The sequence below is a fragment of the Hypanus sabinus genome, chromosome 6 (assembly GCF_030144855.1).
Source record: "Hypanus sabinus isolate sHypSab1 chromosome 6, sHypSab1.hap1, whole genome shotgun sequence".
Lineage (NCBI taxonomy): Eukaryota > Metazoa > Chordata > Chondrichthyes > Myliobatiformes > Dasyatidae > Hypanus > Hypanus sabinus.
This window is the reverse complement of record NC_082711.1, coordinates 121,095,088-121,118,386: the sequence shown is the minus strand read 5'-3', so window position 1 is coordinate 121,118,386 and position 23,299 is coordinate 121,095,088. Positions and strand designations below refer to the sequence as shown.

General features: G+C 48.5%; 1 protein-coding gene across 4 annotated transcripts in view; it reads left to right on the top strand.

Moving 5' to 3' along the window:
- Window positions 1-23,299, top strand: part of copa (COPI coat complex subunit alpha) — a 92,901-nt gene that overhangs the window by 5,973 nt on the left and 63,629 nt on the right. For 3 of the 4 annotated variants that reach the window (XM_059972839.1, XM_059972840.1, XM_059972838.1), the window contains 7 exons: window positions 872-945; window positions 8,118-8,198; window positions 9,232-9,308; window positions 11,315-11,424; window positions 18,068-18,177; window positions 21,901-22,000; window positions 22,966-23,101. In XM_059972839.1, coding sequence (XP_059828822.1) covers window positions 872-945; window positions 8,118-8,198; window positions 9,232-9,308; window positions 11,315-11,424; window positions 18,068-18,177; window positions 21,901-22,000; window positions 22,966-23,101 — 688 coding nt within the window. Of the gene's footprint in view, window positions 1-871; window positions 946-8,117; window positions 8,199-9,231; window positions 9,309-10,723; window positions 10,738-11,314; window positions 11,425-18,067; window positions 18,178-21,900; window positions 22,001-22,965; window positions 23,102-23,299 lie in introns of those variants that run through there. The other variant, XM_059972841.1, reaches the window with a different exon arrangement.

Sequence of the window (23,299 nt, the reverse complement as noted above, 5' to 3'; positions counted from 1 at the left end):
TCCACACGGAGAGTCCAACTCAGGACAGGCCTATTCCCTCCGTCCAAGGTGAGAGTCCAACTCAGGACAGGCCGATTCCCTCCGTCCACACACACGGAGAGTCCGACTCAGGAGAGGCCGATTCCCTCCGTCCACACGGAAAGTCCAACTCAGGACATGCCAATTTTCTCTGTCCACACACACGGAGAGTCCATCTCAGGACAGGCCGATTCCCTCCGTCCACACACACGGAGAGTCCAACTCAGGAGAGGCCGATTCCCTGCGTCCACACGGAGAGTCCACCAGCTCAGGACAGTCCTCAGGTCTCTAAACACTGGCCATCGGGTTCTGATCTTTGGCATCAATCCCTGGGTTAACGGATGATGGGATTCCGAGCTCCAGGCTCAGATGGCACATTGAATCAACACAGTTGGAGTGACGGCATGCCTCCACCTCCAATGTAGCACCCCCACAACTTGGAGCCCTTTGGGAGGTGGAAGGAAACTCATGCTGTCACAGACTGAATTCTTAGAGACAGCGGTGAGAATTCAGGAAATATTTAGTGAGGTCAGGGAGCTGCTGTGGGAAAAGACCTTACGGAATGCCAGGGCAGCTGTGAGAGGACTAAGATCCTGCTTTTTGCATTCCTTTCGTGAGTTTGGGTTGCTTGCTCTGACTACTCATTGAGCTGCCATCCATTCCTACACGTCAACCCCCATTGCGGGAAAAGAGTGTCTTGCTCTGGAATGGTGTTATCTTGGCTTGAGGAACACCTGGAGAAGGCAGGGTGTGGGAGAGAGTGAGTGATGAGTGGATGGGAATGTGGGGGAAGGTGAGGATGTTTGATGTTCTGCCATTGATATTTTACAGTCTATGTTCCCACCACCCACAGGCCCTGTACGAGGCATCGACTTTCACAAACAGCAGCCCCTCTTTGTTTCCGGCGGTGATGACTATAAGATCAAGGTGAGAGTTAGACGTTGGCAGGGTTGTGGTGGGATTGTGGTGCTGATCTCTGTCTGACAGGGCTCAGGGTGTCAGTCCTACTCGTGGGGAGTGGGGAGAGGTCATTGTGGGATTGTAGTGCTGCTCTCTGTCTGACTGGGGGTCAAGGTGTCTGTCCCGCTCGTAGGGAGTGGAACAGGGGCATCGTGGGATTGTGGTGCTGATCTCTGACTGTCTGGGGTCAGGGTGTCTGTCCCACTTGTAGGGAGTGGGGAGAGGTCATTGTGGGATTGTGGTGCTGATCTCTGACTGGGGGTCAGGGTGTCAGTCCTGCTCTTGGGGAGTAATAGATCACATTGGCTTCTCCCAATTCCCTTCACCTGTCGAGTTACTCAAAACAAGAGTTTAATTCACTGGCACATTTAGTGGAACTTGTTGTTTTGATACAAAGAAAATACTACAAATTAAAACAGGAATGTACTGAACTACCGTAAATAGAGCAGCTGCAGAAATTGCACAAGTCTAGTGACATACCAAACCTAAATGAAATGCAGTCACTGTTGTACCTTCTTCGTAATAGCATCAATATGTTTGACGCAGAGTAGATCTTCAGAGATGTTGACACTCAGGAACCTGAAACTGCTCACCCTTTGTAAAGGAGTACGTTCCCTCTCCCTTGTTCAGTGGAGCACCAACAACCTGTAAGCGCAGTGGCATCCAGGACAAAACAGCCACTCATTTCATTCTTATTCACTTCCCTAAATGAGTACAGTTCCTCCACTTTCTGTTCCCTACCCTCTGTGTGAAGAACTTCCCTAGCCCGCAGTTCTAAAGCCCCGTCCGGAGGAACCGTCCGGCCCTCAGTGACAGCTCCTGTGAGGTTGTTAGCCTGTTATTTCTTTTGTGGTTTACTATTTGTATTGTAAGTAATGTTTATGTGCATATGATACTTCACTGTGTCTCTGCAGAGTATCATTATGGAAAGCTCTGGGAACTTTGTTCTGCATTGCTTGAACAGGTGCTTGATACTGCAGTATTCAGCAGTAGCTTTCCAATTGGTTAGTTCTGATCTATGTATCTGAATGTAATTTCCTCATCTATGAGTGTAAGACAGCTAAACACAAAGCAGTGCCAACTTAATCTTTTTAGTTTCTTTAGTATTAGTTTTCCCTTCACAGGTAGGCCCCTAATACTGTCTCTTTCTGGTGCATCATCTCAATAAAACAATTGCAAAGCACCAGGCTTTGTGCTTGTTCCCTGACTTCTGAACGAACTTTGTATCAAAAGATGCAGAATCCAACTGGGTCTAATTGCCCAGCCCCTCTGTCTCAACCATGTCCTGTTTATTCTGATGTTTTTAATCCAAGGTTCCTTCAGAAGTCAGGAAGGAGGCAAAAAGCTTGTTGCTTTGCAATTGTTTTATTAAGCGTTGGTAGAACAAACAGAGTTGTGAACAGACAGTAACAGCAGTCTGGTAGGGGAAGGAAAGAGTCAAGGTGACAGGGCTGTGTTTTCAGCTCTTTATACTTGAATTCCATTCAAATTTGTAGATAACAGGTAACCAATCTGATAGCTCCTGTGGAAATGATAGGGTACCAATAGAAGCTTACAGGACTTTCCAGAATGATACAAAGAACTGTAATCACCAGGGCACACACTGAACGATTGCATTCTGATCACTGGTAAATGTACTAAACCACACATTGAACGATTGCAAATGTATGCTCTGATCACTAGTAAACATACTAAACAGTTAGGGGTGTATAGATAATTAATTGTTGAACTGCATAGTTCCAATTACACTAGATTCAGGTTCATTGGGACTAGTACATTCTGGCCCAATTAAGCAGCTGCCTCAGCCAATTTCATGGAAATTGTTAAAAAGGTATAAAAAGGACTAAGAGTAAAGAATGATGTATTTAATGAAATACACACTACAGCTAATCGACTGTACATTATCCTTGGATGAGAGCACCAGAAATGCACATTGTACACTATTCAGTTCAGACAAGCCGTGAGTCAGGAGTATAGTGAGTGGAGCTTCTGCGACATTCGAGAGTGGTCTAGCCTGGACTCTGCCCCAGGGACTCCAGTGTTTGAGAGACGCGCAGGTTGGAGGGTGAATCTGTGATGGTGCATTGTCCCCATTGCAGAATCTGGGAGCAGGGGACTGAAAGTTTAAACTAAATGTCTTATCAAAGTGTATATCTGTCATTTTCTTGTGGGCATACTCAATAAACCCAGCAACTGTCGTGGTTACTTGAAATGACCAGGAGACGCAGACAATTCTTCGAGAAGTTTAAACCTTTATTTGCAAACAAAGGCTGAGGCAATCAATGAACTTGTCACCGAACGCCCACTGAGCTCCGGTGTACAGCATTCTTGGTAGTAATTTCTTATCTCAGTTACATTTTCGGTTTTATTAGCATACCCAATTAATTTTTAGTTGCATATCATCTATACATTAACTAATCAATTGCTCTTGCCTCGCTCTCGATGCGCCACCATTATTTCTCTCCAGTTCGCATTGGGGCCCCATTCCTGGCCAAGGTTATTTTTTCCGACAACCTCCCTCACATTACATTTCCTGCTCGTAACATCTTGTCCGCCACCGTTATCTCTTACTAAACAAAGGCTGAGTGTAATACATGGGGTACATTTCAGCTAATTAGTGCTAATTAGAACAGGTGTTCTGTAATTGCTACAGTATGCAGCCAAGAGAGTACAAAGTATCTAGTTAAAACAGTACATAGCAAAATGTGTCTCGTTAAAATAATACATAGTAATATTCAGTACTTAGGAGTGATTATATAGTGTAGTAAATAGCGGAGGGCGCTGAGTAGGCTACGGTCAATCATGGAAAACCCTGAACATCCTCTGCACAGCACCATCCAGAGACAGAGAAGCAGTTTCAGCGGCAGGTTGCTGTCAATGCAATGCTCCTCAGACAGGATGAAGAGATCATTACTCCCCAATGCCATTCGGCTCTACAATTCAACCACCAAGGGCAAGACATGTTAAAGTGCCGGGGTTAGGACTGAGCTTAAGTTACCACTCAATGCACTTTAGTAAACTATTTAAGAACTCTTTAAAAGCTATTTATTAATGCTTTTTGGGAGGATGATTTTAGATGCATATCATATTTATACTGAGTTAAATACTGTATGTAATTAGTTTTGCTACAATAAGTGTATGGGACATTGGAAAAATGTTGAATGTCCCCTTGGGGATGAATAAAGTATCTATCTATCTGGTACATAGTGATTATATTTTAGGTATACGTAATGATTATGTCAGGTATATTTCTCAATACAACCATAACAGAATCAATGAAAGACCACAGCAAAAGGGCAACCACAGTGGAAAGGACAACAAACTGGCTGGAGGTGGGGGCGAGGAGAAAAAGAATTAAAAATAATAAATAAAGTAAATGAGCAATAAAAGTGGAGAGCATGAATTGAGGAGCTGTATGTGGGAAGCCTGGTATAAATGGGTGGGTGAGTTATTGTGAAGCTGGTCCCTGGGAAGGGAGCCATTCGAGTGACGCCCCTTCCACCTTCCAACCCAGCTTCGTTTGTCAGGTCAGTGCAGTGAGCCTTTTGCATCAGCAACCAGCACTGCCTGCAGTCATTGTACATCTGGTGCCCACAGCTTACTAATCCATGTGACTGGAGTGTGGGAGGAGCGCACGTGGTCTTGGGGAGAGCATGAAAACCTCTTACAGATAATGCTGCGGATTGAACCCTGGTTGCTGGCACCTTAGAGCATTACACTTGCCCCTGATGCTACCCTGCCCCCAGTTGTGGTCGTTCTCCCCCACTGGTGACTGCAGTGACTACGCTAGGGGAGCGGTTAGTGTGACATTATTACGGCATGGGGCATTGGAGTTTGCAGTTCAGTCCTGGCATCCTCTGTGAGGAGTCTTGGTATGTTCTGCACTTGCATGTGTAGGTTTCCTCCCACGGTCCAAAGATACACCGGTTAGTAGGTTACTTGGTCATTGCAAGTTGTCCCGTGATGAGGTTGGGGTTAAATCGGAGGTGTCTGGGGATGCTGGGTGGTGCAGACCGTAGGGCAGGGAGGGAGGGCTACTCTGTACTATGTCTCTCAGTACAAAATAAAGAATGCCCTGCAGGCAAACACCAAGCTACTCTGCCAGACATCCAAAATCCCACCAGGAAGGGGCACGCCACCTTGTGATGCAAGTCCTATGCTACCCTGACTTGGAAATTGAACACCAATCCTTCATTGTCACTGGGTCTAAATCCTGGGGCTCCCTTCCCAATAGCTGGGCCAGGGTGTGTGCACTTTGACCAGGAAGGCACCAGATAGTCGTAAAGTCAGCCAGCTCCATCGTGGGCATAGAAACATAGAAAATAGGTGCAGGAGTAGACCATTCGGCCCTTCAAGCCTGCACCACCATTCAGTATGATCATGGCTGATCATCCAACTCAGAACCCTGTACCTGCTTTCTTTCCATACCCCCGACCCCTTTAACCACAAGGGCCATATCTAACTTCCTCTTAAATATAGCCAATGAATCGGCCTCAACTGTTTCCTGTGGCAGAGAATTCCACAGATTCACCACTCTCTATGTGAAGAAGTTTTTCCTCATCTCGGTCCTAAAAGGCTTCCCCATTATCCTTAAACTGTGACCCCTCGTTCTGGACTTCCCCAACATCGGAAACAATCTTCCTGCATCTAGCCTGTCCAATCCCTTTAGAATTTTATACGTTTCAATAAGATCCCCCCTCAATCTTCTAAATTCCAGTGAGTATAAGCCTAGTTGATCCAGTCTTTCTTCATATGAAAGTCCTGCCATCCCAGGAATCAATCTGGTGAACCTTCTCTGTACTCCCTCTATGGCAAGAATGTCTTTCCTCAGATTAGGGGACCAAAACTGCACACAATATTCTAGGTGCAGTCTCACCAAGGCCTTGTACAACTGCAGTAGAACCTCCCTGCTCCTGTACTCAAATCCTTTCGCTATGAATGCCAACATACCATTTGCCTTTTTCACCGCCTGCTGGACCTGCATGCCCACCTTCAATGACTGGTGTAGAATGACACCCAGGTCTCGTTGCACCTCCCCTTTTTCTAATCGGCCACCGTTCAGATAATAATCTGTCTTCCTGTTCTTGCAACCACAGTGGATAACCTCACATTTATCCACATTAAATTGCATCTGCCATGAATTTGCCCACTCACTTAACCTATCCAAGTCACCCTGCATCCTCTTAGCATCCTTCTCACAGGTAACACCGCCGCCCAGCTTTGTGTCATCTGCAAACTTGCATTTAATTCCCTCGTCTCAATCATTAATATATATTGTAAACAACTGGGGTCTCAGCACTGAGCCTTGCAATACCCCACTAGTCACTGCCTGTCATTCTGAAAAGGTCCCGTTTACTCCCACTCTTTGCTTCCTGTCTGCCAACCAATTCTCTATCCACATCAATACCATACCCCCAATACCGTGTGCTTTAAGTTTGCGCACTAATCTCCTGTGTGGGACCTTGTCAAAAGCCTTTTGAAAATCTAAATATACCACATCCACTGGCTCTCCCCATCCACTCTACTAGTTACGTCTTCAAAAAATTCTATAAGAGTCGTCAGACGTGATTTTCCTTTCACAAATCCATGCTGACTTTGTCCGATGATTTCACCTCTTTCCAAATGAGCTGTTATCACATCTTTGATAACCGACTCTAGCATTTTCCCCACCACCGATGACAGACTAACCGGTTTATAATTCCCCGGTTTCTCTCTCCCTTCTTTTTTAAAAAGTGGGGTTACATTAGCCACCCTCCAATCCTCAGGAACTAATCCAGAATCTAAGGAGTTTTGAAAAATTGTCACTAATGCATCCACTATTTCTTGGGCTACTTCCTTAAGCACTCTGGGATGCAGACCATCTGGCCCTGGGGATTTATCTGCCTTTAATCCCTTCAATTTACCTAACACCACTTCCCTGTGCCTCCCCAGCTTCAATTTACCTAACACCACTTCCCTATCTGCCTCCCCAGCTTCGTCGATACCTTCAAAAGGTGATGTCTACATGATTAAAGACATCCCTCTTCTCATTGCTGCTATCGGGAGCCTGAAGGCACACTCTCAGTTTTTCAGGAGCAGTTTCTTCCCCCCTGTCATCAGATTTCTGAATGGGCAATGAGCCCATGTACACTGTCAGCATTTTGCTTTCACTTTCTGCACTACTGATTTAATTTAAATTAAGTGTGTACTAATTATAGTTTTTATTACTGTGTATTGCAACACTGCTGCTACAACACAGCAAATTTCACGACATGTGCCAGTGATATTAACCCTGATTCTGAGGACTGAATTGAGAGAGGAAGGCAGCTTATCTCTGACCCCTATAGGAATAAATTTTGCTTTTTACAAACAAGAATATCTGCCAATGCTGGGAATCTGAGCAACACATACAAAATGCCGGAGGAACTCAGCAGGCCAGGCAGCTTCAGTGGAAGAGAACAGTCAACATTTCAGGCCATACCCCTCCATCAGAACCATTCATGGGTCCTGGTGAAGCGTCTCGACTCCTTTTCTGTAGCCGCTGCCTGGCCTGCTGAGTTCCTCCAGCAAATGATGCTTTTGGAAGGTTACGAGATTAGCTTTATTTGTCGCAGCATTCAGTGAAATGCATCAAGCAATCGGCACCACAGTAGTGAGATGCTGCTACAGCTCGGGAGCTGGAATTCAGACACCGTCTGCAAAGCGTTTGTATGCTCTCCCATGTCCACGTGGGTTTCCTCCGGGTGCTCTGGTTCCCTCACGCAGTTCAAAGACGTGCTGGTTAGAGGTGAATTGGGGTAGGGTTAAGTCGGGTTGGTGGCTGGTGCGGCCGTCCCACACCGTGTCTCTATGTAAACAAACACAGTCTGCAGATGTGCTGGGTGCAGCCTGCCAGTGTCGGCACACTTCTGGCACCAACAAAGCATGCCCTCAACTTGCTGATCCTTACTTCCCCAATCGTGCTTGGAACGTGGCGCACCCGGAGGAATCCCACACAGTGATGGGGAGAACGTGCAAATTCCTTATCAGTTGCACTGTCCTGCCATGCCGCCGTTGTCAGTGATTGCCTGGCCACCGTTTAAGTACAGGAAGAAGGCGTGTGTGTTTGCCTGAGTTTGTGTGTGAGCTGAGGAAATCACTGTTCTCTCCCGCCCACCAAGGTCTGGAACTACAAGCTGAGACGCTGCCTCTTCACGTTGCTGGGTCACCTGGATTACATCCGCACAACGTTTTTCCACCACGTGAGTGCGGGGCTGTGGGGAGGGTTAGGGTGAAGGGCTGTGGTACTAGAACTGGCTTATTATTGTCACGTGTACTGAGATGCAGGGGAAAACTTGCCGGGCACACTGCACAATGCACTGACTGAGTGGCACACAGTGTGCTGAGCTAAACCTGAGTTACAGGGCAAGGACTTTATGAGCATGTCAGGACCGAGGGGAAAATACAAGTGGGCTTTTTCCACTGAGGCTGGGTGAGACTAGAAAGAGGTCATGGGTTAAGGGTGAAAGGTGAAATGTTTAAGGAGAACATGAGAGGGAGCTACTTCACTCAAGGTGAGAGTGTGGAACGAACTGATGGTGGATGTGGGGTTGATTTCAACATTTAAGAGAAATTTGGACAGGTATGTGGTATGACGGGTTGGTTCAGGTGCAGGTGGATGGAACTGAGCACGTTAGTAGTTTGACTCGGACTCAATGGGCTGAAGGCCTGTTTCTGTTCTAACAATGCAGAATAGTGTGTAACGGCTACAGGGAAGGTGCAGTAACCTTCCGATTGAAATGAGGTCAAAAGTCCATCTTATCATACCAGAGTCTGATAACGGCAGGGTACAGGGTGTCCTTGACCTTCGTGCCCCATGCCTTCTGCCTGATGGGGGATGGAGAAGAGGATGTTTGGGGTGGTGGTGTCTCCGGTGATTTTTGGTGTCACCATCACGTGTGGGGACTGTTAGCTTACAGGTTTATAGTCACGTATACAATGAAAACTTTGCCTTGTCCACCAATCAGATCCTAACACAGTGCGCTGTGGTAGAACAAGATAAAGCTGCAACAATGCAGAATAAAAGGTGAAACCTGCCGAGAGAGTGTCGTGCAGGGTCACAATGAGGCAGATTGTGAGGCCAAGTTGGTTGTAGGGAAGAGGAGGGATTGGGATCGAAAGGGTGCGAGTGAGGAGAGGTGGCCAAGGAATTTGGTGAGGAATGGGGAGAAGGATGCAGGCTGAGGGAGAGAAGGTGGGCTTGCATGTCTGACCCAGGGTGCTCCCTCCCCGCAGGAATACCCCTGGATCCTGAGCGCCTCTGATGACCAGACCATCCGCATCTGGAACTGGCAGTCTCGGACCTGTGTGTGGTGAGTGAGTGAGTGGGGGTCAGTCTCGGACCTGTGTGTGGTGAGTGAGTGAGTGGGGGTCAGTCTCGGACCTGTGTGTGGTGAGTGAGTGAGTGGGGGTCAGTCTCGGACCTGTGTGTGGTGAGTGAGTGAGTGGGGGTCAGTCTCGGACCTGTGTGTGGTGAGTGAGTGAGTGGGGGTCAGTCTCGGACCTCTGTGGTGGGTGAGTGGGGGTCAGTCTCGGACCTGTGTGTGGTGAGTGAGTGAGTGGGGGTCAGTCTCGGACCTCTGTGGTGGGTGAGTGGGGGTCAGTCTCGGACCTGTGTGTGGTGAGTGAGTGAGTGGGGGTCAGTCTCGGACCTGTGTGTGGTGAGTGAGTGAGTGGGGGTCAGTCTCGGACCTCTGTGGTGGGTGAGTGGGAGTCAGTCTCGGACCTGTGTGTAGTGAGTGAGTGGGGGTCAGTCTGGGACCTGTGTGTAGTGAGTGAGTGGTGGTCAGTCTCGGACCCATGTGTGGTGAGTGAGTGGGGGTCAGTCTCAGACCTCTGTGGTGGGTGAGTGGGGGTCAGTCTCCGACCTGTGTGTGGTGAGTGAGTGAGTGGGGGTCAGTCTGGGACCTGTGTGTAGTGAGTGAGTGGTGGTCAGTCTCGGACCCATGTGTGGTGAGTGAGTGGGGGTCAGTCTCAGACCTCTGTGGTGGGTGAGTGGGGGTCAGTCTCGGACCTGTGTGTGGTGAGTGAGTGAGTGGGGGTCAGTCTGGGACCTGTGTGTAGTGAGTGAGTGGTGGTCAGTCTCGGACCCATGTGTGGTGAGTGAGTGGGGGTCAGTCTCAGACCTCTGTGGTGGGTGAGTGGGGGTCAGTCTCGGACCTGTGTGTGGTGAGTGAGTGAGTGGGGGTCAGTCTGGGACCTGTGTGTAGTGAGTGAGTGGTGGTCAGTCTCGGACCCATGTGTGGTGAGTGAGTGGAGGTCAGTCTCAGACCTCTGTGGTGGGTGAGTGGGGGTCAGTCTCGGACCTGTGTGTGGTGAGTGAGTGAGTGGGGGTCAGTCTGGGACCTGTGTGTAGTGAGTGAGTGGTGGTCAGTCTCGGACCTGTGTGTGGTGGGTGAGTGAGTGGGGGTCAGTCTCGGACCTCTGTGGTGGGTGAGTGGTGGTCAGTCTCGGACCTGTGTGTGGTGGGTGGGGGGTCAGTCTCGGACCCGTGTGTGGTAGGTGGGGGGGGGTCAGTCTCGGACCCGTGTGTGGTGGGTGGGGGGTCAGTCTCGGACCCGTGTGTGGTGGGTGGGGGGGGTCACTCGGACCCGTGTGTGGTAGGTGGGGGGGTCAGTCTCGGACCTGTGTGTGGTGAGTGAGTGAGTGGGGGTCAGTCTTGGACCTCTGTGGTGAGTGAGTGGGGGTCAGTCTCGGACCTGTGTGTGGTGGGTGGGGGGGTCAGTCTCGGACCTGTGTGTGGTGGGTGGGGGGTCAGTCTCGGACCCGTGTGTGGTGAGTGGGGGTCGGTCTCGGACCCGTGTGTGGTGAGTGGGGGGTCAGTCTCGGACCCGTGGGTGGGGGGGGTCGGTCTCGGACCCGTGTTTGGTGAGTGAGTGGGGGGTTAGTCACAGACCCGTGGGTGGAGTTTGCTGCAGTTCACCTCTCTGACAGCCTTGTGAGTCATTGTTTTGTCCCACAACTTGGGGGATGTGTGTTTAGGATTCTCTGCGGGGTGTGGAGCATATAATGTGACAGGTTAAAATCTGCTTCTGTTCTTCCCCTTTCTCTGCCCTTTCCCATACTGTCCCTTACCTGCTTTGCCCCATCTTCCTCACTCAATCACCCCTCCACCCGTACTTAACCCTCTATCCCTTCACCCCCTCTTCACCCTGCCACCCCTCTCTATCCCTTTACCCCCATTCACCCTGCCACCCCTCTCTCTATTCCTTCACTCCCCTAACATCACTCTCTGTATCCCTTCACCCCTCAACACCACCCTCTCTATCCCTTACCCTTCCCCGGCCAAACACCTCCCCTCCATCTCTTCGTCCCACAGTGTGCTTACTGGACATAACCACTATGTGATGTGCGCTCAGTTCCACCCGTCTGAGGACCTGGTCGTCTCGGCAAGCCTGGATCAGACAGTCCGCGTCTGGGACATTTCTGGTAGGAGCTCATCTGTGGGCGGAGCCAAAGCATGTTTGGGATGTCGACTTGGTCGGGGTTGGGGGGGAGAGGGTAGAAACGGGTGACTGTTGCTGCGATGAGGCTTTCACCCCTTGGACCCATTGCTTGTGCTGCCCACGTTGCCTCGCCCGTGGTTGCCTTATGTTCGGATTACCGGGTACTAGGCACCTTATGGGGCAGTACTGCTGGCCAGTGCTGGGGTGGCCTTGGGAAGGGCTCAGGAACAATAGCAGCTCAACACAATAGCAACTCTCAGGTTAGGGAGGGGAATATCCAGGTACGGTTATGCTCCTTGGTGGAAGGAATAAAGATGCTGGTTATGTTCTTACAAATCTGAGGAGAAAAGGGACTCATGCAGGATTCTCTGAAGGTTAGCTTGTAGATTGAGTCAGCGGTGAGGAAGGCAAATGTACTGTTCACTTTGAGAGGACTAGAATACACAAGCAAAGAGGTAATGCTGAGGGTTCATAGGCATTGGTCAGACCGCACTTGGAGCATTGTGAGCAGTTTTGGGCCCCTTATCAGAGGAAGGATTGCTGGTATTGGAGAGGGTCCAGAGCAGGTTCATGAGAATGACCTTAGGAATGAAGGGGTTAAAGCATGAGGAATGGTTGACTCCGGGCTAGAGTTTAGAGGATTGCGGGATCTCATTGAAGCCTTTCAAATAGTGGGGTAAGTCTAGCACCGGAGGGGACCGTCCCGGAATAGAGGAGTTTTTTCAGTCAGAGGGTGGTAAGTCTGTGGAATTTACTGCCGTGGGCAACCGTGGAGACAAGGTCATTGGATATATTTAAAGCGGAGGTTGATCAAGTTGTTGATTAGTCAGGACTTCAAAGGTTGCCCTTTACACCCTTAGTAATCAAGAACCTTATCAACCTCCTCTTTAACAGGCCCTACCAAAGGTTACAGTGAGAAGGCAGGAGAGTTAGGTTGAGACGGGAAATAAATTGGCCATGATGGGATGGCAGAGGGGACCCAGCGACTGAATTGTGCTCCAATGTCTTATGGACTCTAAAAGTTGAGACCCATTAGGTCTCAGCTCTGTAGACGGAGTACAGCCAGTATGTGGATGTGAGTGGGAAGGGTGAGGTGGGCTGGCAGTGGATAGGTGAACACAGCTGTGCTGGGGAATGACAGATAGATGGATCTGGGTGGAGGGGATGGGGGAGAGGGCTGAGACCCAGGGGAATGACAGACAGATCGATCTGGGTTGGGGGGGAGTGGGCTGCGGCCCAGGGGGATGACAGACAGATAGATCTGGGTGGAGGAGATGGGGGAGGCTATTTGGGTGGAATTGAGGAATGGGAACTAGTGTAGTAACATTTATAGGGGCGTATTATAGACCACCTAATGGAGAGCGAGAATTGGAGGAGCAAATTTGTAAGGAGGTAGCAGATATTTGTAGTAAGCACAAGGTTGTGATTGTGGGAGATTTTAATTTTCCCCACGTAGACTAGGAAGCCCATTCTGTAAAAGGGCTGAATGGTTTGGAGTTTGTAAGATGCATGCAGGATAGTTTTTTGCAGCAATACATAGAGGTACCAACGAGAGAAGGGGCAGCGTTGGATCTCCTGTTAGGGAATGAGATAGGTCAGGTGATGGAGGTATGTGTTGTGGAGCACTTCTGGTCCAGTGATCACAATACCATTAGTTTCAATATAATTATGGAGAAGGATAGGAATGGACCCAGGGTTGAGATATTTGATTGGAGAAAGGCTAACTTTGAGGAGATGCGAAATCATTTAGGAGGAGTGGATTGGGAGAATCTGTTTTATGGGGAGGATGTTATAAAGGAATAGAGGTCATTTAAAGGTGAAATTTTGAGGGTACAGAATCTTTGTGTTCCTGTTAGGTTAAAAGGAAAGGTTAAAAGTTTGAGAGAGCCATGGTTTTCAAGGGATATTGGAAACTTGGGAAAAGAGAGATACCTACAATAAATATAGGCAGTATGGAGTAAATGAGGTGCTTGTGGAATATAAAGAATGTAAAAAGAAACTTAAGAAAGAAATTTAGAAAAGCTCAAAGAAGATATGAGATTGTTTTAGCAAGTAAGGTGAAAATAAATCAAAGGGATATTAATAGCAAAAGGATAGTGAGGGATAAAATTGGTCCCTTAGAGAATCAGAGTGGACAGCTATGTGTGGAGCCAAAAGAGATGGGGGAGATTTTGAACAATTTCTTTTCTTCACTAAGACGAAGGATATTGAATTGTGAGAGGTAAGGGAAACAAATAGGATAGTTATGGAAACTATGGAGATTAAAGAAGAGGAGGTACTGGTGCTTTTAAAGAATATAAAAGTGGATAAATCTATGGGTCCTGACAGGATATTCCCTAGGACCTTGAGGGAAATTAGTGTAGAAATAGCAGGGGATTTCTACACTAACAGAAATATTTCAAATGTCATTAGAAACGGGGATGGTGCCGGAGGATTGGTGTATTGCTCATGTGGTTCCATTGTTTAAAAAGGGTTCTAAGTGTAAACCTAGCAATTATTGGCCTGTAAGTTTAACGTCAGTGGTGGGTAAGTATTCTTGGAAAGTATTCTTAAAAATAGTATATATAATTATCTGGATAGACAGGTCTGATTAGGAACAGTAAACGTGGATTTGTGCGTGGAAGGTCATGTGACAAATCTTATTGAATTTTTTGAAGAGGTTACTAGGAAATTTGACGAGGGTAAAGCAGTGGATGTTGTCTATATGGATTTCAGTAAGGCATTTACCAAGGTTCCACATGGAAGGTTAGTTAGGAAGGTTGAATTGTTAGGTATTAATATTGAAGTAGTAAAATGGATTCAACAGTGGCTGGATGGGAGATGCCAGAGAGTAGTGGTGGATAACTGTTTGTCAGGTTGGAGGCCGGTGACTAGTGGTGTTCCTCAGGGATCTGTACTGGGTCCAATGTTGTTTGTCATAGACATTAATGATCTGGATGTTGAGGTGGTAAATTGGATTAGTAAGTATGCAGATGATACTAAGATAGGTGGCGTTGTGAATAATGAAGTAGGTTTTCAAAGCTTGCAGAGAGATTTAGGCCAGTTAGAAGAGTGGGCTGAATGATGGCAGATGGAGTTTAAGTGTGAGGTGCTACATTTTGGTAGGACTAAACCAAATAGAACAGAGTGACTTAGGAATAATGATGCATAGTTCCCTGAAGGTGGAATCTCATGTGGTTAGGGTGGTGAAGAAAGCTTTTGGTATGCTGGCCTTTATAAATCAGAGCATTGAGTATAGGAATTGGGATGTAATGTTAAAATTGGTGAGGCTAAATTTGGAATATTATCTACAGTTCTGGTCACTGAATTATAGGAAAGATGTCAACAAAATAGAGACAGTGCAGAGGAGATTTACTAGAATGTTACCTGGGTTTCAGCGCCTAAGTTACAGGGAAAGGTTGAACAAGTTAGGTCTTTATTCTTTGGAGTGTAGAAAGTTGAGGGGGGACCTGATAGAGGTATTTAAAATTATGAGGGGGATAGATAGAGTTGACGTGGATAGGCTTTTTCCATTGAGAGTAGGGGAGATTCAAACAAGAGGACATGAGTTGGGAGCTGGGGGCAAAAGTTTAAGGGTAACACGAGGGGGAACTTCTTTACTCAGAGAGTGGTAGCTGTGTGGAACGAGCTTCCAGTAGGAGTGGTAGATGCAGGTTTGATATTGTCATTTTTTAAAAAAAATTGGATAGGTATATGGACAGGAAAGGAATGGAGGTTTATGGGCTGAGTGCAGGTCGGTGGGACTGGGTGAGAGTAAGTGTTCGGCACAAACTAGAAGGGCCGAGATGGCCTGTTTCCGTGCTGTAATTGTTATATTGTGGCGACCCACTTTCTGCTTAGGCGAACCGGCTCACAAATAGCCAGCGCGTGGGGAGAGACTTTGGTAAAGCACTTCTGACGTCTTTTCCGCCCGGAGAGGGCGGGCACTAGGAATTAAATGCCAGCGCCGCGAAGTTTGAATAAACTAGTCTCGAAACGACTTAACGACTGCGTGTCGTTATTTCAGCGCTGTGTGTAGCACATCGCTACATTGGTGACCCTGACAGTCCAAATGGGATTTAGACTAAAGATGACTGACTCTTCATCTGTTCACGCAGTTTCGCTAAAACTGCCGACTTTCTGGACGCTGTGACCACACGTGTAGTTTAACCAAGCAGAAGGCCAGTTTCCAGATTCGGCGGATGTCTTCTGATTCCACGCGTTACTATCACGTGGTGAGCGCCCTTGACCAGGAGACGGCCGCCCAGGTTGCGGATTCCATACAGTTACCCCTGGAAGAAGGCAAATATGAAGCATTCAAAGCACTGCTCAATAGGACCTTTGGCCTCTCACAGCGTGAGCGAGGTGCCCACCTGTTTCACCTGGATGGTTTGGGAGACAGACTGCCGTCAGCATTGATGAACGAGATGCTGTCTCTGGCTGATGGACACAAGCCCTGCCTCATGTTCGAGCAAGCGTTACTAGAGCAACTGCCCGAGGACATACATCTGCTGCTGGCCGACGCAGATTTCAGCGACCCCTGGAAGGTGGCAGCCCGGGCAGAAGTGCTGTGGAAAGCCAAGAGGGAGAGGGTCCGTCGGTCAGATTACCAGGCCAGGCGCCCAACAGCGGACCAGACCAGGCCCGGCAGGGGTGCGCACACAACACAGAGGCAGGAGTGAGGAGGCCAGCGAACAGTGGTGTTTCTACCACCAGCGGTAGGGCACAAAAGCCCGCCGTTGTCGTCAGCCCTGCAAGGGCCAGCTGCCGCTAATGACTATGGCAGCTGGCCACCAGGACAGCCTCTTGTACTTTTGGGACAAACAGTCGGGGCGCCGCTTCTTGGTCGACACCGGAGCGGAGATCAGCGTCTTGCCCCCGACTGGGTACGACACCTGCAACAGGAAGCCAGGACCCACCCTGAGGGCCGCAAACGGCAGCACGATATGGACCTATGGCACCCGCACAATGCAGCTGCAGTTCGGCGCCAGCCGGTTCACATGGGACTTCACACTGGCCGCCATGGCCCAACCACTCCTGGGGCTGGACTTCTTGCATGCTCACAGCCTGCTGGTCGACTTGCAAGGGAAAAGACTGGTTTGGCGCACCCATCTATCAGGACAACCGTCCGGCTGGTCTCCAGCAAGTTTGCGTGGCATGGACTTCGTAAGCAGGTCAGTGAATGAGCCAGAACGTGAACACTGCCAAACAGCCAAGGTGCAGCGGCACACTGAAGCCCTGCCGCAGCAGTTCGAACCCACCCACCGGAGGTTCGACCATATTCCTGTGGATACTGTGGGCCCCCTACCAGTGTCCTGAGGAGCGCAGTACCTCCTAACTATGGTAGACCGGTTCACGAAGTGGCCAGAAGGCAGTCCCACTCACCGACACATCTGCTGATTCCTGCGCCCGAGCACTGTTTGCAACCTGGGTAGCACGCTTTGGGGTACCGGCCCACATTACCTCTGACAGAGGCGCCTAGTTCACCTCCAGCCTATGGTCGGCTGTGGCCAGCCTGTTGGGAACGCAGCTACACCCCACTACTGCCTACCACCCACAGTCGAATGGACTAGTGGAATGCTTCCACCGTCACTTGAAGTCGGCTCTCATGGCCCGCCTGAGAGGACCTACCTGGGTGGACGAGCTTCCCTGGGTCCTGCTTGGAATTCACACAGCGCCCAAAGAGGATCTGCAAGCCTCATCGGCCGAGTTGGTGTATGACACACCCCTGGTCATCCCAGGAGAGTTCATTCCAGCCCCAAGGGGGCAAGAGGAAAAACCGGCAGTAGTCCTGGACAGGCTACGTGAAAGGCTCGGCAACCTGGCCCCCATACCAACTTCACAGCATGGAAGGACCCCGACCCATGTACCCAAAGACCTGCAGAACTGTAAGTTTGTGTTTGTACGAAGGGGCGGACACCGGGCACCGCTACAGCGGCCATACGAGGGGCCGTTCAAGATGATCAACAACAACGGGTCCACGTACATTCTGGACATTGGGAGGAAAGAGGAGGTTTTCACAGTGGACCGACTCAAACCAGCCCATGTGGACTTGGCACAGCCGGTCGAGGTTCAGGCACCGCGGCGCAGAGGCAGACCTCCCAAACAGAGGCTGATCCAGACTGTGAACGTTGGGGTGTGTATCGCTGGTTCTTGGGGGTGGGGGGGGCTTATGTGGCGACCCACTTTCTACGCAGGCGAACTGGCTCACAAGTAGTCAGCACGCGGGGAGAGACTTTGGTAATGCACCTCTGACATCTTTTCCGCCCGGAGAGGGTGGGCGCTAGGGATTAAACGCCAGTGCCGCGAAGTTTGAATAAACTAGTCTCGAAACGATTTACAGACTGCATGTCGTTATTTCAGCGCTTTGTTATGCACATTGCTACAATATGGTTATATCTTAGAGTAGGTAAAAAGGTCAGCACAGCATTGTGGGCTGAAGGGCCTGAACTAATTCCACAAACCTTCCTCATTAATCAGTCCTCCATTTGATAGCCACCCCACCCGCAGTTTGTCAGTGAGTGGGGGGGTGGGGAAGAGTCTTCCCATTCCCTCCCTGCCCCTTAAACTCTGCCATAACACATGCTTGCTATTCCTTTTCCTCTCCCTGACACTTGCTCCCTCACCAGATTCTGTTCTGCCGCCAGGTCTGAGGAAGAAGAACCTCTCCCCAGGGGCAGTGGAGAGTGACGTGCGTGGGATCTCGGGGGTCGACTTGTTTGGGACCACTGATGCTGTGGTCAAGCACGTCCTGGAGGTAAGGCACAGAATGTGGGGCTGAGACAGGGGGAAGGTTCCACAATGTGACTCATCACACAGATGAGTGATGCTCCTTTACACTGTCTTGTCACCCTCTCATAGCATGGGTTACACATACAACAATTACAATCAGGCTTCCTGTCGCTATCTTGTGTGTTTGTGTTCATTATTTCCTGTATTGTGAAGGCTCTGAGGCATTCTGAACTTCCTCCCTGGGCCACGCCAAGCCTCCTCCCCGGCCCCCCTCCTCTGACTGCTTCTGCTCCGAGATCTCAGCTGTCCTCTGACTGTTTGACCGTGTATTTCCCTTCTAGCTTGTGCTCCTTCCCCTCCTCAGACATTTTTATTCTGGCATCTTCCCCCTTCCTTTCCAGTCCTGATGAAGGGCCTCAGCCCAAAAAGTCGACTGTTTATTCATTTCCGTAGATGCTGCCAGACTTACTGAGTGCCACCAGCATTTTGTGTATGTTGCTCTGGATTTCCAGCATCTGCAGAATCTGTTATGTTAATGATATGAAATTTGTTGATTAATATTGATGGTATAAAGACTTAAAATGATTTAAATAAATAGTGTTTTGATCTTCGGCATGAATCAGTTTATAGTTATCCCGTGTACTGAGATATTCATTCAGTGGCTACTTCATTAGGTTGCTTCTGTTGCTAATAAACTGGCCACTGAATGTTTGTCCACGGCCTTCTGCTTTTGTAACCCATGCACTTCAAGGTTCAACACATTGTGCATTCTGAGATGCTCTTCTGCACACCGCTGTTGTAATGTGTGGTTATTTGAACTTCCGTCAGCTTGAAGCAGTCTGGCCATTCTCCTCTGACCTCTCATTAATAATTTGTTTTTGCCCACACAGCTGCTGCCCACTGGATGTTCTTTGTATCTTGCACTATCCTCTGTAAACTTTAGAGACTGTTGTGTGTGAAAATCCCAGGAAATCAGCAATTTCTGAAATACTCAAACCACCCAGTATGACAGGAGCAATCATTCCATGGTCAAAGTCACATTTCCTGCCCATTCTGATGTTTGTTCTGAACAACAACTGAACCTCTTGACCGTGTCTGCATGCATTTATGCAGTGAGTTGCTGCCACGTATTTGGCTGGTTGGATATTTGCCTCAACGAGCAGGTGTTACAGGGTTTCTAAAAATGTGGCCACTTTGTATATTTCAACACATGAGAATGTCAGGTCAGTCAAGAGGAGAAGTAGGATATAGTGTTACTGTCACAGAGAATGCACAGTACAGGTACTAAGGTGCAGCACAGGGACACAGTGAAATGGACTGTGAGGTCACGAGTTCACTTCAGAATACAAGAGATCCAGTGAAGGATCCTGTAACGGTGGGATTGAAGCTGACCTTGAGCCTGGTCTCCAGGTGTTTCTATCTTAGACTGGATGTGGGAGGAGCAGGGAGAGAAGGAAAAATAAAATGTCGGGGCTGGGTGGGTCTTTGATACGACGCAGGAGCAGAGTGACACCATGCAGCCCGGTGAATCCACTGCGCCATTCCTACGTTGCTTGGGCTGGAGTTAATTGTCATCCTGAGCATTTGTGGAAGCACTTGATTACAGTGAATAAGGGCACGACTGGGCTGTGGTCAGTGAAGCAGCTCTCCCTGCTTTTCTCTGGCAAATGTGTTTGTGGCTGCAGTACGTTGCAGTGCAGAATAATAAAAGCTGTAAATTATAATAAGACATGGCTTAATAATGGGTGCCCCATTTTTGAAACATTGCCTTTTGCCTTTGATGCTAGGGAGGCTCGTACCCATCGTGGAGCTAGCTCCTCCACACTAGAGGGTGACGTAGCTAGTTAGAATTCAGGATGCCGATGTCCTTGAAACCTTCAGGCAGTGGGCACAGGTTTTCAGTACCTGGCTAGGTATGTGGTCAGTGACTGGGGCCTTGAAAAGGTTTCACCCAATACAGGAATTGGCTACCAAGCCCCTCGAGTCTTGCCCCCACCATTTGTTGTTATGGCTGATCTCTACTGCTCTCAAATCCTCCTTTGAGACAGCATCCCATAACCCAATTAAATATCAAGCTCAAGTTAAAGTTTATTGCAATACTATCACATACCTCTGGACCTAGGTGGACAAAACAGTACATATAAGACACACACATAAATTATAAAATGATATTACCACAAGTACATTAACACATACTAAATAAGGTTCATGTGCAATGCAAGTTAAAAGAGCTTGTGCAAAAGTTATAATGCTAATGGCGCTTCATACGTGATGAGACCTGATGGTGGCGGGGAATTCCATCTTACGCCCTGGGGGAAAGAAGCTGTTTCCCGTCATAGTAGCTCTTGTCCTAATGCTGTGGTACTTCCTTCCTGGTAGGAGGTCAAACAGATTGTTGGGCAGATGGGAGGGCACACGGAAAATGTAAAGGGCCCTGGGAACGCAGCGCTCCTGATACATAACACGGGTGAAAGAGAAACCCCGATAATGTTTATATAATGTCACCCTTTCACTATTCAAAGATCCACATCTGGATTTTGTGTAAAGTCACCCGTAGAACATTACAGCACAGAAACAGGCCTTTTGGCCCTTCTTGGCTGTGCCAAACCATTTTTCTGCCTAGTCCCACTGACCTGCACCTGGACGATATCCCTCCAAGCCCCTCTCATCCATGTACCTGTCTAAGTTTTTCTTAAATGTTAAAAGTGAGCCTGCATTCACCACTTCATCTGGTAACACTCCCACCAATCTGTGTGAAGAAGCCCCCCCCCCATGTTCCCTTTAAACTCTTCCCCTCACCCTTAACCCATGTCCTATTACTATTATTATACTGTTATTACTAGTATTTTTATTATTTTGTTTGTATAAAGTCACCCATTATGATTCAAACTACATCTGGATTTTGTGTAAAGTCACCCATTGCTATTCAACAGGCTTTGGACTGCTTCCAAGACTCTTAGATCAGTTGAACCGATATTCCTGGTGGGGTATAACTAATTCCTGACGAAGGGTCTCGGCCCGAAACGTCGACAGTGCTTCTCCTGTAGATGCTGCCTGGCCTGCTGTGTTCCACCAGCATTTTGTGTGTGTCCCTGTACCACTGTTTGCTCTCCTAACCACTTGCTCAATCTGCATTTAGTGATCTTTCCCCTGGAACACCTTGATCCCTATTAGCTTCAGTCATTAGTAGATGTTGGGTTCTGATGTTTTAATCCAAGGATCTTTCAGAAGTCAGGAAGCTATTGTGTCAGGATTGCTTTATTAAGCATTGATAGAATAAGGAAAAACGGAAATGGGCAATGTTCAGCAAAGAGACTAGGAACTAAGATGCACTGGACTTGTAGATCAGGAAAATTCCATTCATGCTTGGAGATGAGTCAACAAAGATTAACCCCCTATTCAAGTGATGCAGTACCAAGAGAATCATAGCAAATGAGATACTGAACAACTTCATATACTGTACAAACTGTGGCCCCGAGAAAGCACACTAAGCTATGAGGTAAATATAAGAACTACTTGAAATAGGAGCAGGTAATTGTTAAACTGCAAAGAAAATATAAATTAAGAAGCCAGATCCAACACAGTCCTCCTCCAATTCAGATAACAATCTACTTCTCGATTTATCTTATGGAAGTATGTGAGCCTCACGTTTCCAGAGAGTCACAGCCTCCAAGGGGCACAAGGTTGTACACAGAGACTCCTTTACATTGTCCGCTTCCCTGAAGCCGACTCATCTTTGTTCTCACAGGGTCATGACCGAGGGGTGAACTGGGCCACCTTTCACCCCACCATGCCGCTGATTGTCTCAGGTGCAGATGACCGGCAGGTGAAGATTTGGCGAATGAATGGTGAGTGTGACCTCTGCCAGCCGTCTCGTGCCCAGTGTGCTCAGCATCTGCTCCCAAATCGAGGAATCCATTCCTTGGACTTTGTGCGTCTCCCAGTCACTGGTGGCTTGCTCCGAAACAGTGCCCCGTCACCATATCTACTGCCTGGGACGCCGTGGCGTTTCTGGGCATGGGGTGGCTCTGTCCATCCGAGAACCACTCTCACCAGAAGCTGCTTCTCTCCTTCTCCCAGCCTACTCTGACTCCATCCTGAATCCTCTGCCCAGGTAGAATGGGCGTGGAGGAAGTGTTTCCATTAGTAAGAGAATGGAGAATGTGAGGGCACAGTCTCAGAATAGGGCGTATCCCTTTGGAACTGAGCTGAGGAGGAATTTCTTCAGCCAGAGGTTGGTGAATCTTCAAATTTATTGCCACAAATGGCTGTGAGGAGCAATTGAGTTTTGTTTAGAGATACAGCCTCTGGCCCTTTGAGCTGCATCGCCAGCAACCCCGAGTTAACCCATATCTAATCGTGGCATAACTTACAATGACCAATTAACTTCATTAGGCAGACATTGATAGGTTTTTAATTAGTTAATAGGTAAAGGTTAGTTTTATTTGTTATATGTACAGTGAAGTGAGTCGTTTGCGCAGTCTGGGGATGTGCTGAGGGATGTCAGGTAACTTCTGGTGCCATCTTAACGTGCTCACAAGGTACTGACCCTTGCAATGTGGGGGAAACATATCAGGTGATGGGAATGTACAAACTTACAGACTGCGGTGGGAATTGCTGGTGGCCATAACGCATCATACTAGCTGCTATGCTATCGTCGCAGGGAGGGTGTGAGGAAATGGAGCTGGAAAACTGTCAGCCAGCTCCATGGCAGAGCAAGCTGAATGGCTTAATTCTGCAACTCGTTCTTAGGTGCTATGAAGCCTCCTGTCTCTCGTCTCCATTCTGAGCCCTTTTTTTTCTCTTCATTAAGATTCCAAGGCATGGGAGGTGGACACGTGTCGTGGTCACTACAACAATGTTTCCTGTGCTGCCTTCCATCCCCGCCAAGAACTGATCTTGAGCAACTCCGAGGACAAGAGTATCCGTGTCTGGGACATGTCCAAGCGGTAAGCATAGGCATGGTGAGGGCGGAGTTCTGAGTTATGTCGGGCTGATGGGCGAGTTGTGCTGGGCCAGGGCTGAGGGGCAAGTTGTGTCGGGCCAAGCTGAAGTTGCGTTCTGGCCCTTGAGTTTCCCAACAGTTGGTTGAGTTGTGAGAGAGCAATGTGATTGGATGTAGATGCTTGAGCTAAACTGAAGTTGGT